Source organism: Apteryx mantelli, chromosome 15 (assembly GCF_036417845.1).
Source record: "Apteryx mantelli isolate bAptMan1 chromosome 15, bAptMan1.hap1, whole genome shotgun sequence".
Taxonomy (NCBI): domain Eukaryota; kingdom Metazoa; phylum Chordata; class Aves; order Apterygiformes; family Apterygidae; genus Apteryx; species Apteryx mantelli.
This window is the reverse complement of record NC_089992.1, coordinates 25,598,249-25,617,797: the sequence shown is the minus strand read 5'-3', so window position 1 is coordinate 25,617,797 and position 19,549 is coordinate 25,598,249. Positions and strand designations below refer to the sequence as shown.

At 42.9% G+C, this 19,549-nt stretch overlaps 1 protein-coding gene across 2 annotated transcripts in view; it reads left to right on the top strand.

Annotated features, from left to right (window-relative positions):
* The window catches only part of CSNK1G1 (casein kinase 1 gamma 1), a 124,153-nt gene that overhangs the window by 38,175 nt on the left and 66,429 nt on the right, over positions 1-19,549 (top strand). For both annotated transcript variants that reach the window (XM_067305902.1, XM_067305903.1), the window contains exon 3: positions 11,129-11,547. In XM_067305902.1, coding sequence (XP_067162003.1) covers positions 11,367-11,547 — 181 coding nt within the window. In that variant the 5' untranslated portion in view covers positions 11,129-11,366. The remainder of the gene's footprint in view (positions 1-11,128; positions 11,548-19,549) is intronic.

Genomic DNA, 19,549 nt, shown 5'->3' with positions numbered 1-19,549 from the left:
GGTTGTCTACCCTGCAGTGATCTGTGGGCTTTGTCTGCCTGTCCAATTTTTGAAGCTTAGCTTCACAGGCTGCAGTGCACTCTGACTTCTCCCTACCAACACCTTTTTTCCCATCTTCTAGCTTTGTTGTTTCAAATCACACCCCTTCTTGCAGGTTTTTCTTCAAGTCTTCCTCTCATATGAGGTTGTGCAGTGGTGAAAGAGCAGCTGCTTCAGTTTCTGTGATACTGAATATTGCTCTACTGTAGGGCACTACTGCACAAAGCCTCTCTTATGGCCAAATTTGCTTTAACTGATCTCTGGTATTCATCCCTGTAAGGCACACCTAGGTTGGGATTAATCTTGCCTGATTTGCGGTGTGTGTGTCTGGGCTTGGTGTCTAAATCTTTGCATTGAATTAGATACTTGCAGAAAGCTTCCTTTTGGTATCCTTAGGAGATGCACCTGTGTTTGATGCACCTTCATAACTTTGTTCTTTTAGCGCAGGAGTGATGTTCCTCTAGGGGTTTGTTGCTTTGTGTAGTGGTGGAAAGAGCCTTATCCAGATTGTTGGTGGTGGACATACTGCTCTTGGGTTGCTATGCCCTTCTGGACACTGTGAGAGCCCATACACTGTGTTTAGGGCTCCATGGTGTGAGAGGCCTGACTACCTTTAACATGTGCCTCTGATGGCTCAAGACAAAGAGGAATCGGCATCACCATGATGTTTTACACTGACAAGACATAATATGGGTTCTTTTCCCTTTGTAGCAGTCTTTTGATCTTTGCAGCTGTGTATTGGACATCTTATTATCTATGTGCTGCTTAATACCAAATACAGAGTACACTGCTATTCCAGACTGTTAGCAAGCATCATCACACATCTCTGCTTAATCTGATATCAGAGGCTGAGATTTAACATCTTTGCCTCAGAATCTGACTGGAAGTGTCTGAAGCTGCTCTTAAGAGCTGGTGTGAGCATCAGCAGAGCTTTGTTGTCCCTCTGATCTGAGGGAATCAGGAAATTGAGGCACCTTGGGTATTGGTGGGGTCAGAGGAAAGGGAACCAATTTCCCTCAGGCAGTCACAAGCCTAGCCTAGGCCTCTTGAGTCTGGGGATCTGGAGCCCTCCTCTTTCAAGGTGGGGTGCAGAGAACCTACAGCTGAATCCCGTTTCATTACTCTTCATATGCTTCATTGATTCTGGGTGGCACTTGACATGAATTTGTTCTTACACAGGGGAAACACCTGATGAGTGCTTGTGTTCATTTTGGTGCATGGCCAAGTCAGAATAGGGTTCTCAATACTCCTTTGAGTTGGTTGGGGCTGCCTGTCAGCTCAAGCTGAGCTTAAATAACATGTCTTCTACTTACCTCTTGCTAGTAAGGGGTCTTCAGGTTTTTTTGGCCCTGTCTGTTCAAGTTCATGTGAGACCTGTTGAGGATTTTTTTTCTTCTAGTAAGAAGCATCCCCCACCACCTCAAAAGCATTTGTGGGCTCTGAACTTGATACTTGCATTCTTTTCTGAAAGCAGAAAAAAAGCACTTTGTGATTCAGATAATAGAGGGGTTTTGTGTGTGTGTGTGTGTGTGTGTGTGTGTGTGTGTGTTTACCAACCAAAACACCAGTCTTTTCAAGCTATCTGAGCCTGTCTGCAACTCATCCTCCAGGCTTCTTTTTTTTGCCAGGTGGTGCACAGATAAAACAGACTATTGAGGTGGATCCCTGTTAAGTTGTACTATACACCTACAAAAGTGGAGTCGCTTCCAGTGATCCAAGCATGCTCCTCCATAGCCTGAGCAGCACTGGTGGTCTTGACAAGGAATTTGCTCATCTGTGACACCAGAAGGTGCAAACTACATCCATCAAGCACTACATGCCATCCAAGCACCAGAGTTTGCCTAATATGGATTATTGCTTGAAGACGCACGTGACTGTCTAGAAGTAACCTCTTCTTTAGTAGATTTTTTTTTTCCCCTTCTTCAAATGCATTGCCTGAAGGGAAGGGGATGGAGTAGGTATACCTGAGGCTCTGTTTTTGCCGTTAAGTAAGCTGATACTTCTGGGATGAAAAATGTACTTGTGGTACCTGGACATCGGAGAAGAGAATGTCTGCAGGGTTCTTGGTCTACACCAGGTCTGTTGCAGACCCTTCACTGCTGTCAGATTTTTTCCCCTTGTTTCCTCTGCAGCATCCTCATAAGTATCTGTTTCTGTTGGTACCTGATCTTGCATGGCCTTACTTAGCCTTACTTACTATCCTAAACTTCATGCTTTCACCAGTCTTTGAGAAGCCTTTCAAACAGTGGATTTTAAAGCCAGGGATGGTTACAATAATAGGAAGGTGTAGCTCTCAAATTTTGGTATGTGACGGTTGCCTCTTAGGGCTGCGGGGCTCCTGAGGTCGCTGAGGATGCGATGTCAGGGCTGGCGTTGTGCAGACAGCTGCGTGTGGGCTGAACACCTGTGTTTTTCAGGGGTGCCGTTGCTGATGAGGGGGGATTTGGCAGTCTGTCAGGTTGTTTTTTTTTGCAGAGGGATGTATGTCTGACTTCTGCAACAAGCCACAGAACATAGACTGAGATGGAGCTGGCAGTTGTCTTTCAGTCTTTTTTCCTCCTTTCAGCTTAAAAAAAAGAGTGCAGATCACTGTCTCATTAGGGGATTTTTAATTTAAGATGTCCAACCGTTCATTTAGCTGTTTCAGCATAATGCAACTCTTCATAAAGTGCAGTAATCCTCTGGTTTTCTGGCAGATTGTAGTGTGTATATAGTAATATGCATACATGGCTGCTTTAGTACTTCATGGCCTCTGTTTTGCTTAAAATTGAGTGGGAAAGAGGTGTCAATGATTCCAGCTTGCATCACACAAATCACTTCCCTGGAATGGTCTTTTTTTTTTATTTTGACTCATTTCATTTGGAAGAACTAACTTACCTTTTCCTTCATAACATTCTTGGCCTAAACATCAAGCTTGTACAGGGGATTTTGAGAACAAAGTCCAGGGGTGAACTTGCCCGATGGGCACTTGGACCATTCTTGGTGACAACAATCAACATTCAAACTGAGATTCATTTGGAAATGTAAATTGCCAACGTGTTTATTTGAGGGTTGTACAATTAGTGCTTGTTAGCAAGTCCACAGAATTTTCAAGGAAAAGACTTCATGCAAGTTCACTTTCCTCATATGGCAAATGATATGAGTGGGAGATGAAGTAATGTGTGTTTGAGTTCCTCCCTTTGTGTAGAAGAGCTATGTAATTGTAGTGTGTCAACTTGATAGTTGTGCGCATTCATGAATAACGACTATGTGTAGAGGTCCACAGCTGTCTGTCCCTCACCCTTCCCAACAATTTAGACATATAAAATACGGTTTGTATGCCTCACCTTAAGATGCTTGTCTGCCTGCAAAGTGCCATACAAAACCAACTCCATAAGCTGAAGATAAGTTGTTGGTTCGAATGGTTAAACAGAAGCAATTCTTAATTTTTAAAATGCACCTGTAGCCTTTAAGGTTGGAAAGAGCCTTCCAAATGTGGGACATCTGACATGACGTACTCCCACCTGCCTTAGTCTGCAAGCAACTTTGTTGATGCTGCTACCAACTTTAAACTGCAACAGAGAAAATTAAACTACTTTTTTCAGTTTTTCTGTTGTTTTTTGCAACACTGAGGATGTTAAAACCAGGTCATTCTAGTGCTGTTTGGGAAAGTGCAGGTAAATGCTGATCTCTTCTGTAATGGGTGTGCGGAGGTACTGCTGGCATATGGTCAGATAGTAGAAATACACTCCTGTAATAAGCAGCTTATTGGGGGAGTGTCTTATAGTGGGAGACCCTCTGGGTCACCAGAAAGCTCTGGAGTGGGAGAGGAAAAGGCAAAAACGTACATTTCTAATGGCTGCAAAGTGCATGGACAGATTATTATGACTTTGCAGCCATACTACTAGTTTGTGTGAACGGCCAAGCACTGTAGCAAGATTATCTTCCTGATCAGGCCAAGATAGGGCATTAGGTTGTTTGTTAATTTTCTGCATAATAGCAGGACAGGTCTCAAAAAATGTTTTCACTTTCCAGTTGGTGGACATGGACTTTACCAGCAGTGTGTGACTGGTTGGCTTTGGAAGAATTTTTTTGGAAAGTAGCATGGGCAGAAGCACAGCAAGAAGTGGAACATTATGGAAGGAAAGAGATGAGGTGGTGGGAAGAGAAAGTGCTAAGGGCGCTGAAGATGATGGCAGCATGTGTCAGTGTGGAAGAGAATGAAGTCGTGAGTGAAAGGTTTTCTTATTTCAGTTTAATATAGGAAGAGCATTGACATCTAGGGAGCTGTTAATGTTGCAGTGAAGCGTAGGACACATGAAGCCAGCTTATTCCTCTGAACTTAAGGGTGTAAGATAATAAAAGGAATAAGGAGATGTTGAGAACTTGAAGGAACACCTCATGCATCCTGGTTTTAAAATAATCATCATAACCTACATACTGGTTGTTATCTCTTTTCTAAAGAGTGAGCTGGTTGTCCTGATCTGTGCAAAATGAGCATCTGATGCTGATCATCATGCTGCCATCTTTTTACATGGAATGAGCGTGGAAGTTAGTGATCTCATATCCTTATGTTTAGAACATGTCAGCTGAGAGCCCTGGAGAATGTTAAAGTCTTTGAAGTCATGTGTGAAATAGTAGATCTTGCCTGGAAAACACTCCCAGGATCAGGAGATTTACCAAAAGCATTACGCACATGGGGCGATGTTGGAAAACACTGTGACGAGGCATGTGCCTGTCCTGTCCTAAAGCAACAATCTTAATGTTGCTTTGAGAAATGGAGTTGTGGTTTTTGTACAGGGTAGGATGAGATCACCCATCCCCACAGAGTTCCTTGAAGTTCTAGGCTTAAGAAAAGGAAAATTGTATGGCTGGACTACTTCTGCTTGTTAGGGTGGTGATCCACGTGCCAAGCATTTGCAGTTTGACTTCTAGCACATGTCCTGACTCCCTCATGAATCAAAAATACACGCAGACCTGGATCAGGTCTGCTTGGTTTGGTTTGAGGAAAGGGGCATTCACTTGCAATATCTGTCTCGATTATCTGAAATTGCATTTCAAAACAGCACTCTGACAGCTCTGGATCTTATTTTGGTGAGCTCTCCAGAGTGTCTCAAGTAGGTCAAAGAAATTCTCAGTGCAAGGGAAGCAAGCCTTTCCTTTGAAGGGTAGAAATAAGTATTGCTTGACTTATTCACACCAGTCCCTTGTTTGCATTATCCTTTACTACTACTACTTTCAAACTTGAGACTTAATTGAGAAAACAGGATGGTTATGAGCAGTGTCACTGTGCCAAAGCAGAGCTGTGCCATGCCTATGTTGTCATGATGAGTGCTCAGTAAGCAAAAAATCTTCTTCCTGCTAGACTATATTCCTTTCTCACTACCGATCACAACCTGACTGTGGCAGGTGCCTTCAGTGCTGGCTAGAAGCTAGTTTGTAACCCTCATGCTCCAGTTTTGTTGATAGAGGTGAGGTAGTAATTGAGATTTTGAGTCCTAAGTGTTTGGACATGTAGGATACTGTCTGAGCTAGCTTCTTTATTGAGCTAGCTGTGCTTCAAGTAACTCCCTTTCAACCCTGTATCTCTTATTTAATAACTGTTCCTAGGTCTTGAAGTATATTTTAGTGAAATGAATACTGGAATCGAACCGAGTCACCATTAGGCAAATATCTTCCTGCAGCTTTGTTTAAATGCAAGTAACTTTCAGCAGCAGTCTTGCTGAGTGGGTGGAAAGGTAGGAAGGAAAATCGTTATGAAAAGGTTCATATCGTGGCAGGAAATAGTCCTAGTGTTCCGAGTAGTCTTTAAATATTAATGTGACAGACTTCAAATTACAGTCTAGTCTTGGTTCTTCTCCTGCTTCTCTTCCAAAACCAAGCGCTTTTTCTTTGTTAGTCCTTAAAGGCCATATTTGATGCTATGTTTACTACAGTCATTTTTTTTTTATAGTAGCAATAGTAAAAGATCTGGAAGAAAACTTTGTGCAATTTGGTGTCCTGACAACTGGGATCTGCTCATAGTGTTTGCCATAATAAAGAGGTTATCAAACACGTGATTCACTGTTTCGTTGCTGATCTGAATTCCTGTTTGCTGCAAGAATCTTTTAACTAAGAAAGAGGATGTTTCATGTTCTCAAACTGTCAGGTGTGACCTTTCTATCCTTCCCCCTGGGGAGGTCTTATGCAAATTAGAGGAACAGTGGGGAAGGGGGAAGGATGGGGGCGTAGTGGCTTATAACTGTTAAAAACTTGTTGCACTAGCTAGAAAATGTGTGGTGGAGCTCAGTCTACTCATCTGCCTGAGAAAAACCAATTTGCTTGTCCCATCCAAGAAGCAGCAAGCAGGATGCTTTAAGCGTCAGACAGAGCGGTGCATCTCTGCTGTCAAATCTGAAACTTGGCACGCTTGCCTTGAGCCGAGTTTAGACTTAAATCTGGATGGGGAAGAAGGAAGTAACTCATATCAAGGCTCAGAAGGACTTATGCTCACAAAAGGCTTAAGCAGCCCTTGAAGGAATGATGTAGTTGTGTAATGGAGCACTTCAGCATGGCCTGCCCTGCAACTGCCGGCTGAAAACTGAAGCCAGCTCCGATATCATGAACTGTTTGAACAGTGTTGAATTGTGTGTCTGAGCCTCTTGGTGGTTTTCAGCTCTATTGTGTTATCATAGCGGGTAAAATTCTCATGTTCTATATTGATGCCATCTCTTGCCAGCAGCCAGTTAAACACTTTGGGAAGATTTGCACCTAGGCATTGGGTTCTGCTGCAAAATACTCTTGTTTTCTGGATAGATCTACTCTGCAGGTAGTAGGCTGGTGGTAAGTCAGTATGGCAGGATGGGCAGGTGGAAGGTTAAATGGGTTTTGGTACCATATAGCAGATGCTGTAAACTGTAGTGCATTCTTGAACAGCTTCCCTCTCTCTACTCCACCTCAAGTTAATTGAGCTGTTTTAATATCCTGTCCTATGGTTTCAGTTTATATTGACTTTTCTTACTTTTTCTTTCAGCTAGCATGCAACTCTTAGTTGAATTTCAAGAAAGAGTCTTCAGAAAGATCTATCTGCAACTTTACCAAAGCATTATCATTCCTCTAGACTTCGCTATCATGCAGTCTTTTGCCTCTTCCTTTCAGGATTTTTGGCCTGCCTTCCGTGCAGTCCATCATATTGGTATCTCCTCGGCCCACAAAGCTGTGCTGTCTTTGTCTCTCACAACGCTGTGCGCTATGTTTTCCAGCAGTAAACTGGCTAGGGATCAGAAGGAGCATAGCAGAACCTCCTACTGCATTTTTGAAATGGCAACCTCCCAGGGCTTATCATTACTTCAATCTGACCATAATTTTGCTTTTGATTTTCAACGGTAGCTTCATAGCTGCTGGATAGGAACTCTTCCTGAAGAGATGGAGGAAAAAAAAAAAAAGCAATAGAATAGAATTGCAAATAGAATTGCATCTGTAGTCTGTTTATATTGCATATAACTAGTCTTGCTTGCTCTTGCTAGAGACTTTTTTTTTGTTACCCTTTTTGTGAGGTCTGCAGTAGTTGCCCATGGATTGTCCCCCTCAATGAAAATGTCTTCGGTCTCCAGGAAAAAAAATTCTTCCTTTCTGGCTTTGATAGGGTCTAGTGCGTTTTCCAAGTGTTACTTTTTCATTCATAGAGCTCCTCTGTTCTGCTCATCTTTTCCTAGTGATCTAGCTCAGCAGCTCAGCCCTAGAAGCACACCATCATCCTTGCATATATGGCTTCTGTTCAGAAATACGAATGATTCAATGACTTAGCTATTTTTTTTTTCTTTTCCTCCTTTCAAGTCCTCTCCCAGAACAGATTGGGGTGGTGCCCAACCAAAGTGGTTTTCTGATATCTGGCAGGACATCCGTCATTGCTTCTGCTAGCTGTACCAGCAGATCACTTGAGGCAAATTGTTCCTGTTTAGTGTCACACTGAAAGCCAAACACACACAAAGCAAATATAACTAGCTGCTTGGTGGTATCCATGCCACCAACTTTAAGAAATGGCACTAACTCTCCCTGTCAAAATGAATGCCACCACTGAAAGTATGTTGCGGATATCTATGATGAAGAACCAGTTTGTCCTGTTTACCTGTAATGGATACTTCCTGCTAATCCATATTCAGTTTTAACTATTAAAGCTTGAATTACTTGTACCTCCAAGTAAGGCTTAGTAATACTAAACATTGAGTTTCTTGTACATGAACATCTCCAACTCTTCTGTACCTAGTTAGGCTGGCGGTATCTAATCATGAATGGCAGTTCAGAGTTGCCCAGTAGCATGTGAGAGCTATTTGCTGCAGCTTCTGCGCTTGCATAGCCAGACCTATGGTATGCGCGCAGTACAGATCTCTGACCTCGTGATTCTCGGACCTGTTGGGTTTGCTGCAAATGGGCTGCACGGCATTTTCTGCAGGGATCCACCTCCGTGTGAAAAGGCTACAAGAGATCATCTGCTTTTCCCTGTGGAAAAGAGGGCTGCTGAGTCGTGCACTGGATTAAATATCCTGTGGGTTGTCAGCTGTGCAACCTGAACTAGACTCTTAGCATTAGTACATACAGTTAAAGATGGGATGTTTTTGTGGGGTTGTCACATCTCATGAAGCTGGTCCACATGTATGGGTGTTTTACTCTGTTATTAGCTCCTCTTTTGGAGTGTTGAAGGTCTTACTAACGTACTGCTGAAAGATGGGTATCCTTCCAGTGAAGATGGAGCCTGTTCAGACTCCCTGTCTGATGTAGAAGCTCCAGTGATCTATAAACCAAAGCAGTGAAAAATAATTCCCAAATACTATTGTTCAAGTTGTGCATCTTTTTATTTAATCTTTGCTTTTTTTTGCCAAAGGATTTCCAAAAAAAAAAATCTAGGGAGGATGCTCAAGCAGAGGAAAACTGTGCCCTCTTTTGTGCATACATTTAGAGCTGCAAATGGAAATGGATAGGAAAGGTCAGAATTCTGCTAAAGACTTGTTCATATTGAGAAACTGGAATTTCCGACTGGCAGTGACCGACATATTCTGGATCTGTTGTGAATGATTTCTGCCTTGTATACAGATGACTCAGATCAAAACAAAAATTTCTAGAAATAAGTGTGCCACAACTGGAAGATCAGGGAAAGCATACTCATGTTTCAAAAGAGTTAAAGCTTTTGTTCCGTGCCACTGGTTTGTGGATGCGTAGTAATTGTTTTATTTTTGGACTTTGGAGGACTGGAAGTAGGCAGGTTAGCTTTGTCATGTCTTGAAACAACCACAACCCTTTCTAAATCCCTTGGAAAAATAAGCTACGAAATATTGCAGGAGGACTGAGCCAGTTTCCTTAATAGCTCTGAACCCCCATTAATACAGTTGTATTTCTGGGTGTACCTGATGGCATTCAGTTGATGATGTCCTTCCATGGTGAATCTAGTTTAGGTGGCTTCAGCTAGCACTTTTCTGCTGACTTTGGAGGTATTTGCTAACTTCCATGCAAACATTGATGCTTTTAGCTGTAGACATCCACATGAAAGTAGGACACAAACTCTGTTTCTGAAATCATTCAGGCACTCTTCTGCTCACGTCTGGAAAACCATGAATGCAGCAGTGAGTCCTGAAGGAATGTAATCCAGTATGTATAATTCCTGGGGTATGGGGGATGCTTCCAGGTAGGTGTACTCTAGTTGTAGATTCTCGCTCGAGAACTGCACCGTGACCACCAGTGTGTCCACATCTGCTGTCTAACACCAGGTGCACTCGTTCCCTGTTGCAGCATCCGTACAGACAAAGCGTACTACACCATTTTCCTCCTCCTGCCCATTGCCTTGGGTGGGAGGAGAAGCTCACCTACCCCCACTTCAGAACCTCCAGACCATCCCATCAGATTGGACCAGGCTATTGCTACAGAGGCTTCAGGCTTTCACTCCTGAGTGATGGAAGTTACCTCTGACCCCAGAGGGCTCAAGCTGGATCACTTGGCTACTCCAAAGATCCAGGGCGAGTTTGTGTCCCGGGATAGATCTCATGGTGATATGTCAATCTTCCTTGAGTTCCCTGCACTGCGCTTGTAAAGCCAGGACCTCCTGGGTCCATACAGCATCAACCTGTCTTTTCAGGCTGGCCCACAGGCACAGAGAAAACCCTTTCCCTTGCTGTGCTATCTGGCCTGCGTGGGTTGACAAGCATCTGTTTCTTGTAATCTCTTGACAAAATGAAGGGACTGGTGCTCATTAGAGGCACTGATGTGCTCTCTGGAGTAGTCCAGAGTTGCCTGCCCTGGGGATATAATGAAGACAAGTTTGGGCATGAGAGGCAGGAGGTGTACTCCAGTTTCTCCAGGAGAACTGTCAGGCTTTTGTTTGCTGGTTATGAATTTGGGCTGCTGGAGAAGATCTTGGCCTTTGACTCTCTTGCCTGATTCCATTAGAATGTATTTTGCAAAAGTTCATTTATTTGGAAACTAAATCATTAAAGATGGACATGTCAGTGTGAACTGTATGTTGACACAGCTTTCAGGAAATTCCTTAGTTTTTTTTTAAATAATAAACCTTGATTACTAGTTTTGATCAAGCCTCTCTGAGACACCAGTTTCAGATAGCAAATATATCTGAGGTGTTAACTTTTGAAGTGGCAAAACTAGGTAGGATGTGACTTTTAGTATAGTAGATGCATGTAATCTCTTAAGTGCTTCAATATTTTCTTCTGTTAGCACCTTTCACTTGCCACTTTTTTTGTCTGGCTCTTGTATAACACTTCGTGAGTGCATGAAAAGGTAAAACAAACTTTACACTTCACAGTTGCTTTAAAGATGGAACATGTTCTCCTTGCCTTGTTTCCACCTGACATCCTGGTGTAATTGAAATTGTTTTTGTTATTGGACTACTGCCATACATGCTAACTCTAATAGGAAGCAGTGAATGGGCCATCATTTATTTCTCTTCATGATGTTGAGGCTTTTTATCAGAAAACTGTTAGGAAATACATAGTTAATACATAGCTGTTAACTTCTTTGAGGCCTAAATAGCTCTGGAAAATACTGGAAGGTTGCCATGTTGTACATTTCTCTCTTGGTATTTTAAAATAATGATTTTTACTTCGTATATCCTTTTTCTTTTCCCCAGGTAAGAAACCAAAAGCAACTTGCCTTTATTGAGTTCTCAAGAACACAATCGACCACTTGGTACATTATAAAGATGCATTAAGAAACTGGATATGGTGCCAAAAGAACTCCATGCGTTTCCATGACTCTCTTGGACCCTGACTCAGACACTTTTGGATATATATTTCTCTTCTAAGAAGAAGAGTGCATACTCCAATTCCTCTCTGCCAGCTTGCTGGCAGAGATCTTTCACTAAGATCATGGACCATTCTAATAGGGAAAAGGATGAAAGGCAGCGCACGACGAAAGGAATGCCGGGAAGGAGCGGGCATGGTTCTCGACCATCGAGTTCATCTGCATCTTCTGGTGTTCTTATGGTGGGGCCCAACTTCAGAGTGGGCAAGAAGATTGGGTGTGGGAACTTTGGAGAACTCAGACTAGGTAAGAAGCAACTGTTTTAATGGCTTGTTATCCAAGTTAGCATTTCATTGCTGGAATATAAGTTCATAAAAACTTACTCTGGCTTAAGAAATCAGTGTGTCTGTCTTGTTTCCCAAGTGTTGAGCCACCTTCCCTGCAGCTTCTGACTCAGAAAATGTAACTGTTAACGTTGTTTTTATTTGCATAAAGCCAAAGTGAGTACACTGGAGAGGCCAAAGATGCAAATTGTGAACAACCCCAGCAATGAAGACTGTTCTCTCCTCAATGCTGAATGTCTTGCCTAAGGTGAAAAATCTTCTCAACTGTCTGGATTGCTAAATCCTTACCTCAATCTCTTGTTCAGAAGTTAGGTCACCCTATTAAAGCAAGGGCTTAGACAGTTTCCCAGCGCTCAGCCACATCTCTGTTCCACGTCCTTCACTAACCTCAGTGCCCTAATTTCTGCCTCATCACCCACTTCCTGATCTGTCCCATGTGTTTGACTCGCTGGCTGGCTAAGAGCAGGGTGCGCTGCCGGCCATCTGGCTGCTGCCTCTCCGCCACTGAACCGGCCCAACAGCCCTTGCTTTTTCTTGGTCCGTTGGTCTTCTAACAGCATGTCTTGCAGCTGGTTGCCCAAACAGATGGCTTTGCAGACTGCATTGTGTTGGGCTCTTAAGTCATTCTAAACAAAGGATGAGTTAATGCTGTTTTGTTTTTTTTTTTTTCAAATGAGGAGGGGGAAACAGCCAGTGTTTTTGATGATATGCTTCTGAGCTCTCAATATGTGGTTTTGGGATAAGGGTTTCTTTTTTCTTTTTTTTCTTTTTTTCTTTCAGTCAGAAGAAACAGCTTGTGATAGTCTCACTCAGACCTATTTAAAACGGTTGCATTTCTGTTCTTTCCGCTGAATGAAGTGGATTGCTGTGCTAATAAATTTGAGTGCTGAAGGCAGGTGGGCTGATGTAAATACCTTTCGCCTGAAACTTGGTGTCTATTTAGAACTGATATTAAAAAGAAGGGATAATAGATAAATTGATCAAGAAGTTGCTTCAGGTAACCTACCAACAAGGAATTATAACTACCAGCAGAGGCTTTGTAGATTCTTGTTCAGAATCTATGTATGACTACCTTTCATTCTAAGGTTTGGCTACTGTATCTATAGGACAGGCCACCTTTCCGTAATATAAAGAGTAATCAGGTTGCTTATGTTCTGTCTCAGTAAATTAATAATTTGGGTTTCAACATTGTGTCAGAGAAGCTGTACTGATGTACAGGAGTACAGCTAATGCTCCAAAGGCAGAGAAAGCGAGATGAGGGACAAAAATTCCCAACTTCCTGAATATGAACCTACAGCACATGGGCATTATTGGTGCCTGAAGATAATACGGTTTGGATCCTCATAGTTAACATAACATGCGTAGCTGTGTTGCGTTTTTCAATGAAATGCCCTGAAGAATTATACCATAAAGGGAAAGGACCCCCAAATGCAAATGTCACAACAGCTACAACTCCATGGCCAAGAGCTGTCGAATTGCTTTGTAATCCAAAACTCTGCTTCAAATGTTTAGCAGGTGTATTGGATCCCTCCAGGTAAAGGGCTCTTGCTTTTATTCAGCTGGTGTCCAAATTCTAATCTTGTTTCCGGGGTTCTTCTTTTCCACATTTCTCAAAGTTTTAGCAGTTTGGAGACTTGGATATCAGATTTCTAACTAATGCATTGTTTCAAAGCACAGATGTTAAACAAGGGGTTTCAATTCTCAGAAGATTGCTTTACAGAGAAATTGGGTTTTAGCTATGGAAAAAGAATCACCTGTTAAGAGTAGCTCATAATTCTGGTACATTGATACATTACCGTGGTAAATGTTTTGCTAATACTGGTTAACAGAGTATGTTGTAACTTGCTGTACTTGGGCAAAGGGCCAGGCACACTGATAATGGGAATGAAGTGTAAGGTCCTTAAGCTGTATTATTGCTTGAAACTTTCATCCTTTTTTGCTAGTCATTACAGCTTTAACAACTCCTGTTTGCTTGCACAGATGTGATGCTAATTATTGCTGAATTGTGCTGTGGGGAAGGAGAAGAAGCATGTCTGAAATACAAGCAAACAAGTCTGATAACAATTTTGTCCTGCAAAGATGCATGGCATGTCCCCTCTGCTTTTTGCCCCCCCCCCCTTTTTTTTTTAATGTGGTTTCAGAGAAGTAAGGCATCAGTGAGTGCTTTCAGTAAACACAGGAAGAACAAAGTCATGCAGGGCCTGTAGACCGGTAAACAAGGACAAAATATATTTTCCAGTTTTCCAAAGAATTGCTCTTTTCAGGTGGTGTATTTTCATTTTAAGTTCTTTTTGTATCAGCACACAGCAGATCACTGGGGGACTGATTGTTCGGGGGGAGGAAAGGCAATGTCGCATAATGAAGCTGTTTTCTGCGAATGTCAAGTTATAGCTGCTTAGGGTCAGTCTCCCTTGTTACAAATAGATAGCCATAGGGATATTATTTTTGAAGCTTTTGGAGTCATGCTGGAGCAGAACAGTAGGATTTCAGCCGGAAAGATGAGCTGAAATGGGAGAGGGATGAAAACAAAAATCAGTGCCTGGCCTGGAGTAATGAGATGAAAGAGGACTAACTGCAGGGTTAGCAGAAGGCTGCAGGGTAGGTGGTGTGTAAAAGCTTAGATTTCTTTTTCCTAAGTAGCTGAACCTGCCTAGGGTCTTGGTGCCAGCGAAAAGCAGGCGGTCTGGTTTGCTTTTTCTAGGTGAGACTTGCTCTGGCACTTGTCTACCCTCTTGTGAGATGCCTAATTCTTCAGGATGATGGAAAACTGGCCACTTCTCAGGGAGAAAAAAAAAATCATGTTTGCTATTTAAGCAAATTGGATCCTGAAGGGGTCTGAAATGTGCCAGAGATGATGCCAGATGAAGGTGGGGGGACTTCTGCGTGGTTACGTTGGTTGGCCGCCTTGTGTGAAACCACGCTCTAAGAAGGCATCAAGATTGTGGTGCAGCTTCCTGGAGAACTGCCAAATTAATTCTCACGTGAACTGGAGAACGCCCACAATTTTAATAGCGTGACTTCTTCCTTGATGATGCCCTGGGTCTCCACCCCAAGTTAGTATGAAAATAGACATTAATGTCTTTTTGTTAACTAGGGCTGGAGCAGCTCTGAGAAGAGGCTCGTGGGGTGCTTATTGCTGTAAAAGCCTGTGATGTCAGTAGGTGCTCCCAGGTCAGGAGTAATGGGATTCAACCTTTTAAAATCCAGCATCATGATAAGCCATGCCTGTAAGCTTCACTGTACACTGGCCATTGCCAGTTGAGCCTATGAACCACCTCTTCGTATTGACTCATGGACTTGCAGAATGGATTTTTCTTGTGTGCCCACTGGAAAACCTCTGAAATCATAACCTTGGACAGGTTTAATGCTGACTGCTACAGCTGTATTCCTGAACCATGAGAAAAGTTAGGGATAAATAAGCCTCTTCAAGTGCCATTTTCCCAACTTTTAGCACTCTTATTTACTAAAGCATAAAATATGTACTAATGTAAAATGATTGCAGCTTCCTTTAGATTGGAGGGAGATTTTTTGTTTTTGTGTTTTTTTTTTTAAGAGACATTAATTTCTGGCTTATCTTAATGCAGAGATGTAGACTGAAGCCCAAATCTTGTTTCACATCAGCTGGCATTTTCAAAATCTTACTGTTCAATTGTCATTTAAAAATGACAGCTAAAGCAGTCTAGCCCTGTTTGAAAGACAACGTTAGGAGAGCTGGATCCTCTCTGTTGCTTGTGTCCTCTCTTGATAGGCCAGTGCAGCAAGGGGGGTTTAGGAGAAGTGTCGGTTTTCATGCATTACTCAAACTCTGTGTTTTGAAGTCAAATGCTGGCACGAGTCATACACGGTTGTCATGAAGGTTCACTGCGTCTTGGCAGTGAGCTCGTGATAAGCAAAACCCAAAGTGTACCAAAAAAAAAAAAGTAGGGGTGGTGGCAGATCATATGTACGACCCACCCTAAGTGGTGGTATTTGGAGAGAGGGGTGCTCTAGAAAGGAGGGCAAACATGGTACAAAATTCACATGAACTCTTGTTTAGGCTGATGCCTCCAGAACATGGTCTCTCTGTAGGTGCAGCACTGTCTAGGGTAAGCTCTACTTGGTCTGTAGGACAACTAGTTGGATGTTTTTATAGTGAGACTTCTGCCTTTATGATGTCCTGGATCTCCACCCCCAAGTTAATATGAAAATAGACATTGTTTCCTGTAAACTAGAGCTGGAGCAGCTCCGTTTGGCAGCCTCGGTCCGTCATCAAAACGTATTGTCCATATGATGCCAAGCTAGACAGGTCAAAGAGGGAACACTTAATTCTTGTGAGTCGTGAGAGAAGGTTTGCACTTGTGGCTCTTAAATTAAGACTGTGGAAGTGCAGCGCTCAAGAGATTGATGGCTTTGGGTTGATCTACCTGTCTGCAGCTCAGCTGGGCGGCCAGTGCATCGTATATCACGCTGCCAGGGCTTGAGAAATCCGCTTGGTTAGATTTCCCATGTGAATGCTAGTGACTTAATGCATCACTTCTCATTTACAATATATAGTTCGTAATTGTCAGTGGAACTACCCAAAACTGAGGCGTAAGCTTAATCGCTTCTCCATCTAAAGCCTTGCCTGAACTTGAAAGGCTTTTGTTAGCACACTTAAATCCTCCAAGTTGTATCGCAAAGCTTTTGTCTTCCCGAGATAAGGTGCAGCTTCTATTCACAGATCATTTTTACCATGCAGCTTAACGTTGTCCTGCGAGCAGTGCTGCCTTTCCACTTACCTTCTAATATCTGTGCTGCCTCATGTAAGGAGAAGGGAGGAATCGTTACACCTCGGGCAACAGCGTGATAGCAAAACTTGAGGGGTCAGTCATGATATCAGTCTGGAGTGAGCCAGTAATGAGGTTTTGGGGGCCTTTGCTTTTCTCTCTTCAGCTGCAAAAGATAACTGGCAAAGCAAGCGTCTTCCCTTGTAGCTGTAGGAAGGGTTTGGAGTTCAAAAACTGGACCTGTTTGGATGTTCAGACTCTCCCCCATGTTTGCTTGCTTGGAAGGAGCTGGATTGGAGGGCGAGTTAGTGAGTTCGTTTACTTTTCTGCTGGACTTATATCTGGGGCTAGTTTATCAGTGTTTTACCGATGCCTTTTTTTTTTTTTTTAATTGAAGAATTTCATTATCAAAATTGGCTTCTACTTATTCTTGGCCTTCCCAACTGGACCATAACAGGGTGGATAATGGCTGGACGTGCATGGAGGGTGCTAACAATGTACAGTATTTTCCAGTATTGTTATCCCATTTAGGTGGGAGAGCACGAGTGGTAACATAAGGTCTGTGGGTCATCACTCCTTGACTGTCGTTATACCCCTATGCGTCGAGGGCTAAAACTACCTTGAAGTGGTGTGGCTCCAAGGTTGCGATGCTGGGCATGACATGCAGGTGCATGGGATCTGTAGGGGGACAGTATTGCCGTATTGCCTCAGGTCTTTTGCTACTTAGAGCATATAACTTTCTCATATATTTGGGCTGGAGCTTCCCTCAGTCGGATGCATTATCCTCAAATTGAGCATCTTGATATCAATTTAATCCTTTTTGAAGGGGGAGGGAGGAGGAAGTGTCAGTGGGCGAGCTACATCTGGAGCTGCTGATATGACTCATTTTCTGGGAGCTAATATGGAGCAGATAATTCAAGTGTATTTAAGCTGCCTTCTCTTAATGTCCTTGCACATTCTCCCCCCACTGCCCTCAGATAGTATCAGGCTGGAGTCCTTCTCTGTCTCAAATGGGGAAGCAGTTTGTCCTCACCGCCTGCCTTTCTGCCGAGTTTGGCCTTCATGCTCTTCCGATCTGTCTGCTTTGAAGCCACTTTCTAAAGTCTGGGTGTTCCTGATGTGACTGCAAAACCTAATTCCTGCACTTCATTTCCAGACTGCACATACTAGCTTTTAATGAAAGAGCTAAGAAACAGTAGGGTCCCTTTGAAGAACTGTGTTACAAGGGTTAACACTGTGAAACTCAGCTTACATGTCTGATTGCATAAAACATTTGTTCTTAGGCTATTTAACCTCACCTTAAATTGCCTGCCCTGTGCTAAATAGCATTGCCAGTTACTGTAACAGGTTGAGGTGTTCATCTTCTGGTAAAATTTTTGACCTCCTGATGAATGTTAAAGCTGTCAGCTCAGTGTGGGACCAATATCAGGAATGTTCTATTTGAAATTTGAAGGCCAGAACTAAACTGAGTGATGCAGCAGAGAAGGTATCAAAAGAAGTTAAGGAAAATACTAAGCTGTTTTAAAGTAAAATAATTACATTTTAAAAGGGGGAAGGAGGGGGGAGGTGAGAATAAGAAATTCCTCTGGTAAGTATTTTGGATTTTAAGAGCATGAGAAAATACCAGCAGTCATCTTTAGGTCTTTAATTTTATTAAGTCTTCCAGTGCTGTTGCTGCATGCAAAGAATACATGTACATGAGGGAGGACCAGGCATGTTTTTAGATGGTGCCTGCATAGGTATGCTAAGTTTCCCAAACTTCTGGCTGGTTTGAAGTATGCCACTCCTTATGATGGACTTCCTCAGTAGCTAATCTAGTCTTCTGAGCCTCAATACTTACTGCAGGAATTGGAAAACAACTGCCTAACAGACCCAGGCAAGACCGATGCTACAAACCAGCACTGCTTAACTTCCCGTATAAGTTGCTACTGAATTTTGGAGCTCTACTAAGTTGTTCCGTGAAAGCATGACTTCATTGCACAGTAAAGTGAGCAAGCAGTACTGGGAATGGTAGGCATGTGTATAAATGCACAGGGAACTTTGTGCGGTGGTGGCCATGCTCCTCCTGGGTACAGGGGAACTCAAGGAGGTCAGAGGAAGGCAGCAGAGATGTCAGAGGTACAAGACAGATGTGGCGTGAGGACTGCCTAAGCATCCTTCCCCAGGGATCTTCCTTCCAGGAGCGTTTGTCAATCACAAGCAGCATGGAGAAGGTGAATGGAGAGCGATTGCTTGAATTTCCTAGTCGAGGAACGAGAGGACATTGAATGATACAATAATTGGCAGTTTCAGAACGTGCAAAAAGAGGTGCTTCTTGACACGTGTAGCTGTGGGTCTCTGCCACAGATCACTAAGGATGCCAAAGGCTTGGTGCAAACAGCAGCCAAATTCGCGGAGTAAAAATTCACCTACAGCTATTGAACACAAGGGTGTTAGCTCTGGCTGGTGTCCCTCAGCCACACTTTACTGGTAACTGAACATGTAGATGGTTTGAAGGTACAGCTATGTGCTTGCCTGTTTATACTCGTCCTAGGTGCTGCCAGAGCTAGTACTAGACTAACAAACCTTTTAGTCTGCAATAGCAGGGGTACTCCTGCATGCTACAAGCCACAGTGCTTGTTGGGAGAAAGGGGGAGTACTGCTGTGCTCCGTGTTTTGGGGTCCCAAGAAAGGATTTTGTTCTTCTCTTTAGACAGTGTATTCGTTAACATCCTGGGAACGGTTGTGAAGTTCATTGGTACTGTATTGCAGCTGACAGTTTTTGGTCTTATTAGATTGAGGACTGATTGATCAACTGAGAAGGCCTTTCGTGTACACTCTTCATAGAGGAAGAAGTAAAGCTCTGTGCTGATGCAAAGGTTATTTTCATATGCCTACCTGCAATAGTCCCTTTGATACGTTACACAGTTAGGCTAGTGAAACTCTCTATAGATCATTGGATAAAACTGTCCTGTGTCCAGCAGAATCAAGATATTTCTGTAAAGAAATACTAGTCTGACTCTTCATTTCTTGTTCCCCAAACTTTTCTGGCATGTCATGGATAATAAAATGTTATGTGTCTGGGAAACCTTCTCAAGTACTTGTATTGAGCATAAGTGCTGTGTAAGGTATTCCTGGGTACCTTATGCTGAATGGAAGATAGTGTTGCCTAGCCTGGTGAACTGCTACAGCTTATTATTTTGAGACTTGCACTTTGTTAGAGGCATGAACTTCAGTGTC